This window comes from Centrocercus urophasianus, unplaced genomic scaffold (assembly GCF_019232065.1).
Source record: "Centrocercus urophasianus isolate 14NV4802_14NV808 unplaced genomic scaffold, USGS_Curo_1.0 seq_10, whole genome shotgun sequence".
NCBI classification, from domain to species: Eukaryota; Metazoa; Chordata; class Aves; order Galliformes; family Phasianidae; genus Centrocercus; species Centrocercus urophasianus.
The window spans coordinates 76,740,683-76,754,194 of record NW_024884142.1 but is presented as its reverse complement, the minus strand read 5'-3'; the positions used below and the strand labels follow the sequence as shown (position 1 = coordinate 76,754,194).

Below are 13,512 nucleotides of genomic sequence, written 5' to 3'. Positions count from 1 at the left end.
ACTATCCCACCCAGTGAGTAGGAGGGAGATGGAAGAAGGGTGGGAGAGAACACAGCCAGCAGAGATTACATGAGCTGACCAAAGGGATATTCCACAAAATATAAGGTCACGCTCGGAAATAAAATTTGATGTAGAGGAAGAAAAGGGACATTTTGGATTCTGAGGTCACTGTTGCTTGGAGACAGAAGGATATTAGTCCACTTATTCGAAGTAGAATTATTACCTTTGAATCATTTAGTTCCTCACATCTTTCCCCCTCTCTCCTAATGTGTTAAGCTTTCACCTTTAACCTGGTTTTATCTTAAGCCACATGATTTTGCTTATATTCTTCCTTTTCTCTCTCATCCTTCTATGGCATGGTAAAAGGGGAAACAACAGAGAGGCTGTGTGGTTTCTTGGGGTCAACTCACCCCAACTGCAGTATGCACTCTTTAAACATAGTATCCAAACTGATTAAGTTAAAGCCCTTACTTCTTGTAAATCCATGCCTACAGAGAGAGTGCATCAGGAGCAAAAGTTGAAATCTAAAAATCTGTGGCATACTTTGGCATCAAGGGCAGAAAACTATTCAGAAGTCTGCCTGATTGGTATAGAGACAGTACACACACTGGACAATAAACAAAAGTAGGAGACAGTGTTAAGAATTTAAGAGGAGCCTCTGTTACCTGGCATTTTGAGGATCTTGGCACATGAGAAACGAAGTTGTGATCTCAGTGGAATCTACCAAATTTACAAAGGCTTTGGGAACCTGCAGTGATAAAGTAAAAATTAATGACATTAATGACATTAATATCTGCTGCAGGAAATCATAAGTTACTATTTCTGCCACTTGCTAGTATCTACAACTTATGTTACCTCAGAGCTAGGATTCTGTCTTCATAAAATCAGTGATCTGAGTCTTTGCCAGTTCCTTCCTGAATCTTACTCCTATGCCTGCCATCTAGTATAACTTGAGTCATCATTTGTGAAATACTCATAACAGTGATTTCTTGACTGATACCTAGAAGCTCATTTTTACATGAACCAGATGGCCACTAACCAACTAAACTGAACTCAGATGAGCAAGGAGCTACTATTTTTGTGTCAATATGTCAATGCAATGCTTGAGGATGAAATATCCTGTGTAATAGCACAAGCACTCACATATCTCACCTCACTTCTCCCATAAGGATAAAGCAGATTTCCATTTCCATACTGATATTTCACTTTTGTGAGTGCACGTATACAGATTCTGCAAATAATAGAGGAGGGAATCTGAAGCAGATATATGGGTAGAACTTCACCCTTACGCAATATTTGTCTGTCAGTCTGGGAAGAATGAATGCCTGTGTCCTGATGTAATCAAACTGGAGCAGATGTAGAATACCCATCAGGTTGTCAATCCAATAACATAAGATTCTTGGAAATAGCTACTGAAATACTTCAGATAAATAGTCTGTTGTAGTGTCTATGCATCTTTATCTAGCTCACTGCTCATTAGTAGACTAGTACTCAGGACAGAACACTCCCCAGAATTCATCCTAGAGAAATAGATCAGCTTTCATTCAGCCAGCTAGAAATCCTGAGGTCTTAAAATGGACACAATGGCAGAAAAAAAGACCCAATAGATGTTACACGGATCTTTAATTTACTTTTTTTTTTTTTTCCCCTGGTATAAACAAGTCTCCATTTAGCAGCTGGTACACTGCATAGATTGCTTCACATATCCAATAATTACATATATTTTCATAAAGACCACTATTAGGAAGGAAAACTTCCAGATCTAGACTGATCTAGTCCATTTTTCATGCAAATCACTTTAAAAATAAAAGGTGCAGACTAAGTAGCACATCAGTCTGATTAACAAAGCTAAGCTGTTAACTATCTGTCCTTTCTCTTTGCATGCATCAAATTTTTAAAGCACAAATACAACACTTACTGGCAATGAATAGAGCGAGAGGATTAAAGTCAATGAGATTTGTGTTGTGAATCACTTGAACACTGATACAAGCCAAAGTTCAGAAAGATAGAAAAAAAAATTCGGCAGAGGATTCAGGTATTGAAAACTGATGAATACATCTTACTTCTTTATATAAAAAGTCTAAGAGTTCTTGAAGTTTTTCCAGGTTGTCCAATATGCAATTCTTCTGTAAATGGAATGAGAAACAGCTTTTAAAAAAATGAATAGGAGAACTGTTCTACTACTGCATCTTAGATTTGGGATTCCAAATCAAGTACACGTTTCTAAATACAAAAGACTTCGTGGCCCAGAAGCTCATGTTACTGAATAGCATCACTCCAATCTTCTAGAACCAGCTACTGCTTTGATCCACTACGGCAAAGGATAGAGCTTGCAAAAGTGATTGAATCACACGCTTTGATGGCTAAACCACCCCATGAAAACACTACCGGTTGTGTGAAGGCACAAGAAGAGCATGGGTTTTCAGCACTAAAGAAAACTGTGATCAGTTTCCAATCATTTTGGAAGTCCAGCATCTGGAAGAAAAATAAACAAATTAAAAGGAGTATGATGGTAAGAGTCCTATTTGCCATTCTTTCTTTCATGCATGATTTAAATCAGCAAGACAAAACAATAGTCCACTGCCCAACCCCAGATGCTTTGATCCATTCTGTCTGACTCATCAGCTTCTCTCTACAGTAGGCAGCAAATAGACGATTATCGACCAAATCCTGCCATTAAAGATGAATGCACACCAACAAAAATCCAAGGATAAAACCAGAAATTGCAGCTGCCATTGAAGTTCACTGGAAATGGGCACACACTGCTGAGCACAAAGCTGTATGCTGCTTCTTTCTAACCCTGATGAAGTTTACTGACAGATTAACATTCTTGAGCTGAGACCGGTTCATCCTGGTAGGATGCAGACTAGAGCAAAAATCTAAGGACTAGAGCTCTGCCCAGCTGTCCTAAGCTCATTAGGCAACATCTGCCAAACACAAAGAGCGTTGGTTAGAAGCCTTCAGTTCCATAGAAACTTATGCTAAGTTCATACACATACAGTCTTGTGAGCTCTCTGCATAGGGAGTAGGTAACAGCAGAATTACTTTGGCAGTTATATACGCAAGTTATGTAAAGATCGTTTTACAAAATAACATGCCTGAGGGTTTAGAACAGAAGAAACATGAGTGCTTAAAACTCCAGGGTGGGATTTTCAAAGCACTCAGCCATGAGTGATAGTACAATTCTCACCAGCATCAACCACTGATATCAGCCAAAGCATATCTCGAGCTTTTTGAAAATACGATCCTAAGATAGCAGGAGGAAGAGATAAATATCAAGAATTACAATTTTGGGTTGGCTTCTCAGAAACACTGGCACAGTTACAGAGCATAGATAGAGGTCTCACATCCTTAAGCAATACAAAAACAAAAATGTTGGCTTCCATGCCAACCTCATCAGCCTCTTCTGGCAAACATAAAGCAGGTGAGATATTTTCAAGAACAAAACTCCATACCTTAAAAGAGTACAGAACTGATTCTATTTACAGATAGATCACAGTCTGTTAAGCTCAAGAAACAATATGTCCTATTTTAAGGGAATCTTTAGGTGGTGTTTAAGGTATTTCATCACATTTCTCCCTTTTCCAGATTGGAGACCAAAACTCTCATAACAGTCCTGTTCTTTAAACATACCTGGTTCTCTTTCATGAGCTTCACTATTTCTCCAGCTTGATCCAAGAGGCCTCTGAAAAGCAGAAAAAGAGAAACTATCAAGGCATCAGCAAGGGTAAAGCTTTGGCAGATTTTTATTATGAAGTCAACATTTGAAACATCAGGTGGGATTCATCTTTTCACTCCTAAACGTGTGAAAATTAGATACATGTCTGAGTTATACAGAAAGCCTGTGGTGATTAGCTCACATTGAGACATCTCACTTTCGGATGTGCATTTGGACAGATGAAAAGAGCAGACATACTTCTAAGCCATGACAGGGTCTGACCCCGGGAAACCTGTACAGCCTGGCACTGAGCATATTCTGTGTTCAGTGAAATTCTCCAGCATGAAACGCATCTACCCTCCACTTTTCCAGATATAAGTGAACCCAGCCAAAAACCCCCCAAACTTACATTGTTTGACCGTCTGATGCTGCTCCCATTGTGACAGGCAGAGGAGACTGGTGCAGGACCGAAGGATTAAAACTGCTAATAAGAGCTGAATGACATACACAGGTCAGGTGTGCTACTCTGCAATTGCATTATAAACAAAGCTGAACCAGGCCAGAAAATGTAGGATCTGAGGGATCTCTTGACAGTCATTAGAGGCTCACCCAAGCTGCTCTGCAGCTGTTTTGCTGGTGCAGCTCCTAAGAACTGCAGCTCTGACATCTGAGTTTGCCTCCAGACTCAGGTGAGAAACACTCACCCCACCTCTTACGTCAGCCACAAGTACAGGCAGATTTAAATACAAGCAGGCATAGAAATCAACCTACTGAGAATGGGAGGCAAGTCAAGACTCCCTTCACAACAGCCAGCTTGTGGATGATGAATTCACACGTGGTGCACCTAAGGCAGCCTTAGTATATGGCAGCAGAAAGAGCACTGGACAAGCAAATTCACACAAGATCTCACTTGGCTAGCGTTGGCAGTATGCACAGTGGAGAAGCACCAGCAGGGACTGGGGCTATCCAGACATCCTGTTCAAAGCCAGCACAGTAACTCACCCTATGTTGCACTCACATTCACTCAATGCACCTTTCCTCAGGTTCCCCTCACAGTCCCATGCTGCACTTTTGTTGCACACGCACCACAGCCCAGCCAAGCCCCTGACTGTCAGCCAGCACTCCATTCAGTTAATTTGCTTTAGTTTGTGTGACAGCAAGACACACCTGCCAAGACTTCCATGCTCACTTCAGGGAGGCTCTTTCCTGTGCTGTAGAAAGGGAAGAGAAAACAGGAAGTTGCTGTTATCCCATTTCTCAAAGAAAAGTTACATTACAGCACAACCTCAACATCTTGCTAGCTAGTCTACGGCTTGGAGCATGTGTTCATAGCAGCTGCTGAAATTAAGAATGGGGCCTTTCTCTTCCTAAAATCATGTTGCAATAATTGTCCTTATGCATATACACAAGCAATGCCAGGACCTCTCTTTGTGTATGCACAAGCAGACACGGATGTACATGCAACTACTGAAAAACAGCAGCCCTTTAAAATCTGTCTTTGCAGGGCCAAATCCTCACCTGGAATGCCTCAAAAGAGTTACACAGATTCGCATCTCTGAGGCTTAACCAGATGCTTCTACTTACTGATTTATATATGCTAAGAGGTCAAGAAAGAAGAAAGCAGTGTAGAACTTGTCCATGAACATTGGGAATCATTCAGGCAGAGGACACACAGGGTATCAGAGCTCTTGGCTTCTATTTTTGCTTTGATAAATCTCCACGTTCTGGTCTCTAGTTAGGTGAGGACATTTACTACATAGGAGTAATCTTAGAGTAACGAGTCTTAAGGTTATTGCAATCCTAAAGTAGTTGCAGATCTTGGACAAAGAATTTCTGCTAACTAAGGAATGGGGAAGATCCAATGTCTCAAAATCTTTTCTATTTAAATAGGCTTTCTTTTCCTTCCAAGATGACAACAAAAATTGTATTGTGCCTAATGCTGTATAAATTAGTATAATGAAATGAATCAATTGTAGCAACTCATTTTTACCTTTGGAGCAAATCTTCATGATGAATGCTGGATCCCAGTGGCTGTGAATAAGCAGGCAATAAGCATGTCATTTAGAAAGGTCACACACTCTGCTTCCTATTGTACTCTTCTCTTTTCTTATACGTTTTCTATATACTCATTTCCATTATGCTTCAGTTTGTCACAGATTTAGATTATTTTCCAGGGCTGTCATTTTCAGCACTTCCTTCTTACAATGTGTTCTCATGGTCTAGTCTTTTTTCTTCTATTTTTTTTTGCTTTCATTGATGAATTTGTTGCATGTGGCTTAAAATAAAATGTGACTAACTTAACTCAAATTCAGTCAAATGAAATGCTGTTCTAAACGATATTGAATTGCTCTCAATCTATTCCTTTTCAACAAGGGATGTGACCTGAAGTCACTAAGACAATTTGCACGGATGGCACTCTGCCAATATGGTACCTGATGAAAAAAAACCTCCTTAGACAGAGGAATTTCATCGATTTCAAGGAGTCCAGGAGGAGACAGTGAAATGTTTGCTCTAAAAAAAGTAGACATTCATTAGCAGAATATCATTTATACATTCATTATATGGCACCACCCACAGGCAATAAAAAAATCATCACCACAAAAAAAAAAAAGACATGCTCTGAAGTGCCACACGTCCAATATGGGCAAAGAATTGTCAAATTTAAGAAAATCTTTTCTCCTAAAGAGGGAGGTACTTGCAGAGAGTCCAGGAAAGCTGATCTTTAATGGAAAGCTTTAAGACAAGGAAAAGTATGACATCTTAATGAACACCAATTCAAATTACAAAGTTGTTTTGTGATAAGGGAGAACCTTCCCCATTTCTTGAAAGTTATATCTCGAGACCAACTCCCGTTTTTGCCCAATAAATACACTTCTATGCTTTCTCAAAGCTTGGAAATCGTGGTTAAATGTTTTAAATTGGGCCTTAAAACACTATTCCAGATATTTACTTCTATTATTAAGGCAAATTAAAATTACCCAAATCTAACTACCAGAAGAGGTAGGATAACCTTACTTACTGATTTATACATCAAAGTTATATATTTATGATTCATCCAGAGCTTTTTCCTGCAGGATAGAAACACTTCCACAGGATCAAAAGTCTACTGCATCTCTTGATAATTTGTCCTAATGGCAGTCATCACAAAAACTGTACATTTTTTTCAGTTTGAGTTTTCCTAAACGCTTCTTCCAGTAATTTGATCTCTTCAGCTCATTGTTAGGAAAATCCAAGCACACTAATCAGATAGCATGGTTCTGTGTAAGAACACTGTGATCAAATTTCTCCTGCATGAAGTCAGCTGGCTATTTTTAGATTCAGAGTGTACTGAAATATTGAACATTCAGAAGTTATTTCCAGCCATTTTTCAGCAGAAAACTGTAATGCTCATGGAAAGTTTTAAGTCCTGAATGCCCTCACTGGGACCCCAAATTTTACCATCAGCTCAGTTCACCGTCAGCCCATCACAGAGTCAGAACAGAGGAAATGGGTCACGTTCAGCACAGTTTCATGCATGTACTTACTGTTTGCAAACTTCCTATTGCAGTGACTACTTTAATGTCAGCTGGCCTCAGAGTGTGAACTGCAAAAATGTTGAAAATTGGGTGAGAAAAAAGAAGTAAATTTAAAAGAAAGTTATATTCGCTAGTATATTAAAACATGGCAAAACTGATTAAAAGCATGCAGGAAGAAGTCCATACTGATCTTTTGGACTAGTAGCTTTAAATCAGGCAGAGAGAATGAGAAACTTCACTTAGACATTCAGTAAATGCTTCAGCTGCACTGAAACGTTCAACAATCAAGAAAGAAGAGACCACAAAGACAGTGGTGAATGATTTAAGCAATACCAGAATCCTCAGCAGCTGAAGAAACAAAAGTATTTTTATGATCATAATAAAAACCCTATAGATGTCACAGAACCCTCTCTCCATCACTTTAGAGACATCACACACAAATAAAGCCTCTCAGACCAGCTAATTTCCTTCGCTCCATATCCATTCTGAAATAAGTGTGGAATAATTGTGGAAAGGATAATATTAGACACAAACCTGAAGATGAAGGAGTCTCAGGTGATGTCACATGCTCGCATGAAAACTGGAAGCCTCCTAGAGCCTTTGACATAAATAAATATGGTCTTATTTCCAAAAAGAAATTGTCAGAAGGAGAGGACAGAGAGGCTCTGTTTTCCAACAACAACAAGCTCTTACTGATGTAGCAGAAATTTTGAAGAACAATTGCACCTCTGCTAGAAATACATGGGAACACAGCTCTGGACAGCTCTTCAAATCCACTCTTTCCAAACTCTACACTTTTTTACTCAGCTTTCTTGCCAAATTCCTACTTAGCAAACAACAAAATGTGCGGAACACAACCTATAACCTTCACTGTTGTGAACAGAGAATGCTTAATCTGGGAGATCCCAAAAAATGAGCTTCTGCATGCATCTTTGTGTGCCACAGGGTACACAGTGTACAAAACAAAAAGCCACAGTTCAAGCATGAAGCAGGAAAGGAAACACGAACCAAATATATCACCAATATTCTGGGCCCCTGGCAACAGGCAGAATTTCCATGTGAACACAGAAAATAATAAAGAGGAAAATAATGAAAGACCTGTATTTATGGCAAGGACATGAGTGATATGAATAAACTCAGCACGAGAGACAGATGACTATCAGTAGGAACAATTATTTCATGCCCTCCCGCACACTGACAATAGGAACGGTCCATCTCTAAGACCTTACAGAAAGACTAAAGACAACAACCTGCTTCTAAAAGAGCAACAGAGCATCTTGGAACAAGTGCTAACCACAGTCAGCCTATGTACAGGATGTGCAACCTAATAACAAGAGGTGCTCAGAGAAACTTATTTCCTGGTGAGGTATCGCAATCTTGCAACTGCAGTATCACACCATTGAGTCATTTCTTTGCATTTATTCTTTGCAGAATTCAACAGTTTAGCACACTAAGCACTTCTTCCACCTGCCTCAGAGGAAGTGACAGCCAAAATGATGAAGATAGATATCGAAAAAAGGAGAAGGAAAAAAAAAAAAAAAAAGAAAGAAAGAAATCTGTTCTCATAATTTACCTTTAGTTTCCCCTGTTCTTCCAGGAGATCTTCTGTCTTTCCTTCAAAATAAAAGAAAAGAAAGAATAAGGAATTGCACAATTTTTAAACTTAGAACAAGCCTTCAGAAAACAATAAAACTAAAACCACACAATCCCTATGAGGAGTAACTTTTCTCCTCTTTCCTATTTTCCGAAGGTGAAGCTTGCTCCAACACCAAGTATATTCTCTTAGTTTTGTGTATACTAATGTAAGATTTCAGTTATTATAGTCAGATGAGATTTGTTGAAATTAGCAGATTACAAATAAGTCATATACACAGGTGATTAACTTCATCTTCCACAAGCCTTAAAACCTAGTTTTTCCAGTTTTCCTCTTCAGCCATCATGGAATGGTTTGGGTTGGAAGAGACCATAAAGCCCATCAGTTCCAACACCCTGTCGAGGCCAGGGCTGCCCCCTACAAGGTCAGGATGCCCAGGGCCCCATCCAACCTGGCCTTGACTCCTCCAGGGATGGGGCATCCACAGCCTCTCTGGTCAGCCTGTGCCACTGCCTCACCAACCTCTGAGTAAAGAATTTCCTCCTAATATCTAATTTAAATCTCCCCTCTTCTAGTTTAAGATCATTCCCCCTTATCCTGTCACTATCTGTCCATGTGAAAAGTCAGTCTCCCTCCAGCTTATAAGCTCCCCTCAAGAACAGGAAGGCTTCAGTGAGGTATCCCCAGAGCACTCTCTTCTGCAGACTGAACAAGCCTGACTCCCTCAGCCTTTCTTCATAGGAAAGGTGCTCCAGCTCCTCTGAAGCTGCTCCAGCAGCGCTATATCTTTCTTGTGCTGGGGGCCCCAGGCCTGGAAGCAGTACTCCAGATGGGGCCTCAGAAGGGCAGAAAAAAAAAAGAGGGAGTGTTATTTCTCCTGTATTATGGTGGATTTTAATTTTGTTTCTCAAAAAAGGAGGGGCCTATCTGCTTTCACTGTAAGAGGTACAAAATACCTAGGGCAACTAGTAAACATGTAATTCCCATTGACAAAAGGAGATTTTGCAAACACCAACAAATTCACGTGTGAGTCAGTCCCTAGTTTTTATGCCTTAGAAGTGCAGCCTAGACTTACATTAGCATGTGCAAGCTGAAACTCCTTCAGAAAGGAGCAATTCACATTAATCTACATCTTCCACAGCCAGAGAGCAACATCACACTGTTATGTGATTGCCATAGTGATAGAAGAAACTAGATTCTTGTCCTAGAATGCTGACAGATAACATAGCTTGTGAGAGCCAGAAGTCAGGACTGCAGCTATTTCAGCAAACACCATTCTCTTTCCTTGAGCATATACTTGGATTTGTAATCATCAATTTGAGGTTATCCTAAGATCTTCACAAAAGGAGATTTTCAGCTGAACTTCAAAGTGTGCTGAGAGCTGTCCCTGCTTGCCACACCAAAGCCACCAAAGTTCTGCTGTCTTTTCTCTAGAAGCTAACCTGAGAATACTTAGTTGTCCTGCTGCATGCTTCTGCTTATATGTCCTCCTTCTTTCCACATCAAAAAGTAAATGGAGAGCCAACTCAGCCCAGCAGGGGAGATATCCAGGCTCAGACTGTTTGATCTCCTTTCACGTGGACGTTGCTTCATAAGTCTGAACTCTCTTCTCATTTATCCTCCTCCTAGTGTTTCTCATTTTACTTTCAACTTGAAAAGGCTAGACAGCCCTCAAGAGGTGAGCGAACTAGACTTACACACAGCTCTAGGAATGCATTTTTTGTTCTCTCTCTGATTCCTGACATTATCTCTTTGATTGCTGGTAACACTGTGTTGATGTCCTCAGAGAGCTACGTACCATGAACTTAGAGTTTCACCATAATCTACGTATAGCTAGCACAAGTTTTGCCTGCCATACACTATTTTCAGTTTGAGCATCCCGAGTATTTTCCATCAGCTAGCCTATCCCCTTATCTGATGCTGAAATAAGCTGAAAGCACCTTTTCCAGCACAGGCGACAGCCTGTTCCAGCAGGTTCCGTCTCCTTTCTTTTCTGTCTGAATATTTATAATTCATTTCTTTATTCCATGGCTTTTAATTAGAGTCCACAAAAGTGCTTTTGTCCTTGTGATTATTTAGCTTCTTTAGGAGTGTAAATCAAAAGATTTTCAGAAATTCAACTGCACTTACCACTGCAGGTCCCCAGATCCTTCTAGCAGAGAATCTATTCTAGAATCTAGTTTCACATCTGCCATTTTTAATTCCTAACATCAACGCTGACTGAAGAAATGCTGATTGATAACAACACTGTTAACATGTACACACATTCACATTTGTTTAGCTCACTCCCTTGTGTGAATATCATCTACTTCTGGCAGTTTGTTGCTATTCATTATCAATTTGTTTGGGGATTTGCTAGCTCCTCCAGATTGTCCCCTCCCCAGAAAGGATCTTAGTGCAAGGTCTTTCTTAAGCTCTTGTGCTTAAACACATCACGGGGGAGGGAATAAATAATAATAATAATAATAATAATAATAATAATAAAAAGTATTTTCTGTTGAGCTCCAGACCTTATTTTTTGTATGTACCAGGACTTCAGATTCTCTGTTTCAGATGTATTTTGAAAGAGAATCTCTTATTTTTTATTCCTTTAGACATGATTCCTTGAATCCCCTCAGATTCATTTTTGACTTGCCTGATTATACTTTAACCAACCAGAGCATACATTTAGTTTTCTTTGTTTGTTTTGGATTTATGCTTTCTATAGGATGTTTTTTTGACCCTGCTTCTCCCAGTATTATAGCTATTCTATGACTCTATCATTTAATAATTCTAGTTTGTATTTTAAATTTTTTCCAAATCCTCTCCCTCTGCCTTCCTCAAAATAAGTGTTTTTCTGAGGTTTTTTTCCAAAATCTGGGAGAAAAGCTCTATTCTTTCTTCCCTTGATTTCACAGTTAACCTGTTTCTGCTAATTCTTACAGGCTCATCAATCCACATTTACTCCCAAATCCCAAAGTTTTCTCAGGAATTTCAGTCACAGTGCAACTTTTTTTCCAAATTAAAAAGCCAAAGCATGATCATTTCATCCATTTATAATAGGAACCAAAGCCTCCAAACAGCTGCCTTTTTTTTTTTTTTTTTTTTTTTTTTTTTTTTTTTTAAATCAGAGAACCTGACAGTCCTCCAAAGATATTTATCCTCACAGCATACTGTTAAGGTACAGCACTACTGTTATCACAGCCTTCTTACTGGCAGGAAGCTCAAGCGAGAAGCCAAGACAGGCACAATGTTTGTAGTCCTAGATCACCTACAAAATTCAGGTACCCAGTACCATGTATGAATTTCACATAACCAGTAAGGGTACAATGCTTTCTCCAACTCCAGCCTTTCCACCCCCTTCTCACTGACTCTTTTTTTGTTTTGTTACAGTATTTTGCTCAGATTATACAGAAAGTCTGGAGGAAACAGAAATCTGAACAGTGATGCCCTTGGGTGTCAGAAGATTGCCTACCCATCCTAACAATTCAATGCCACTGAAAAGAAAATGATCACAAGTACAAATTCAAAGAAAAACCTCTGTCTCTTGCTCAAACTTCTGCACCGTTTTGGAACAGATCTCACCATTAGTTAATCATTGGTGCTTTTCTCATAAGAAAACTTCAGTGTCTACCTAAGATGAAATCATTCCCCAGAGCAGTGTGAAACAATGCACATATCTCTATCTAAAATGATCAAACGTATCCCCAGATCACATGCAAGACCACAGTTTTACTTTCCTATTTTCTTCATCCTGCTTAAGGACTTCTGCTTTATACCCACCTTGCAACAAATAAAAACATAGGTTACTAAATACTGCGTAACAAAAATTTTCAAAGGACCTTTCAATTCTTACCTTCTGAGGAAAAACACCAAAGAAAAAACAGGCCTAACAATAGCTTCATAAGTGCTTCTATGAGCAGGTAAAATGGAGTGCTGTGGGTTACACTTTATGGCTGCTAGAAAACAAATTCTCTTCTTTTTCCTCCTTTATATTCTACCAAGCTGATAACTCAGCAGCCATAAAATTTATTAGCCTATTTACCTTTGGAAAGCAAAGCCACGATGATAACATTTGCATTTCTTATTTCAAAGAGCTCTGCAACCTCAGTTTATGAATAGCCCTATCCACAGGTCAAAAAAGGAAAGAAGTGGCACAGCAGTTCCAGTTTCTCTTTCCCCCCATGTTGCTCATCTTTTCTATTCGTGAGGAATTAACCACATGATTTAGCAGAGAAGATGGCAGCTGAGAGCAACGGTTCTTTTTGGGTTTCTGCCAATGATAAAAGGAATATGTAGAACATCGCATGGCTACCGGATATCTTGTATTGAACGAACTCTCCATAAAGACTTCCATAGTTATACAGCATAGATATCGCCTTCACTTTACTTACAAAATACTTTAAAAGCTTTTTAGCGTCACATGGTGCAAGTCAAGCAAATTTTCTCACAGAAAATAATGAAATCAAATGTTCCATTAAGGCTTCTCCCTGTGTTCAGGGGCAGCTGGCCACTTTGCAGGGCAGCCATCTCAGCAAGTATCAGCACATAAGTCATGTGGGTCAACTTCCAGATGAGTCAAGGGTCTTCTACACAGCACAATAATTCACTATCAGTCTATCTCTACTACATGTGAAAGAAGGCTCAACTCCTGGGTCTTACAGAGCAGCTAAATTCTAAGTAGAATGCAGGTGGTTGTACTCTTCTCCCCTGCCTCTGCTCCTTCATAGCCTTCAGACAGCCTTGTACTGCATCTGTCTCTCTTC

The 13,512-nt window shown here is 39.5% G+C and overlaps 1 protein-coding gene across 1 annotated transcript in view; it reads right to left on the bottom strand.

Moving 5' to 3' along the window:
* PLB1 (phospholipase B1) overlaps window positions 1-12,697 on the bottom strand; it is an 83,533-nt gene extending 70,836 nt beyond the window's left edge. Inside the window, exons 1-11 of the mRNA XM_042815036.1 lie at window positions 12,603-12,697; window positions 8,747-8,787; window positions 7,708-7,771; window positions 7,183-7,241; window positions 5,649-5,689; window positions 4,826-4,869; window positions 4,068-4,152; window positions 3,634-3,685; window positions 2,389-2,475; window positions 2,064-2,126; window positions 666-748 (exon numbers count right to left, since the gene is read on the bottom strand). Of these exons, the coding sequence (XP_042670970.1) occupies window positions 666-748; window positions 2,064-2,126; window positions 2,389-2,475; window positions 3,634-3,685; window positions 4,068-4,152; window positions 4,826-4,869; window positions 5,649-5,689; window positions 7,183-7,241; window positions 7,708-7,771; window positions 8,747-8,787; window positions 12,603-12,651 (668 nt within the window). The 5' untranslated portion in view covers window positions 12,652-12,697. The remainder of the gene's footprint in view (window positions 1-665; window positions 749-2,063; window positions 2,127-2,388; window positions 2,476-3,633; window positions 3,686-4,067; window positions 4,153-4,825; window positions 4,870-5,648; window positions 5,690-7,182; window positions 7,242-7,707; window positions 7,772-8,746; window positions 8,788-12,602) is intronic.
* Window positions 12,698-13,512: the final 815 nt, after the last annotated feature.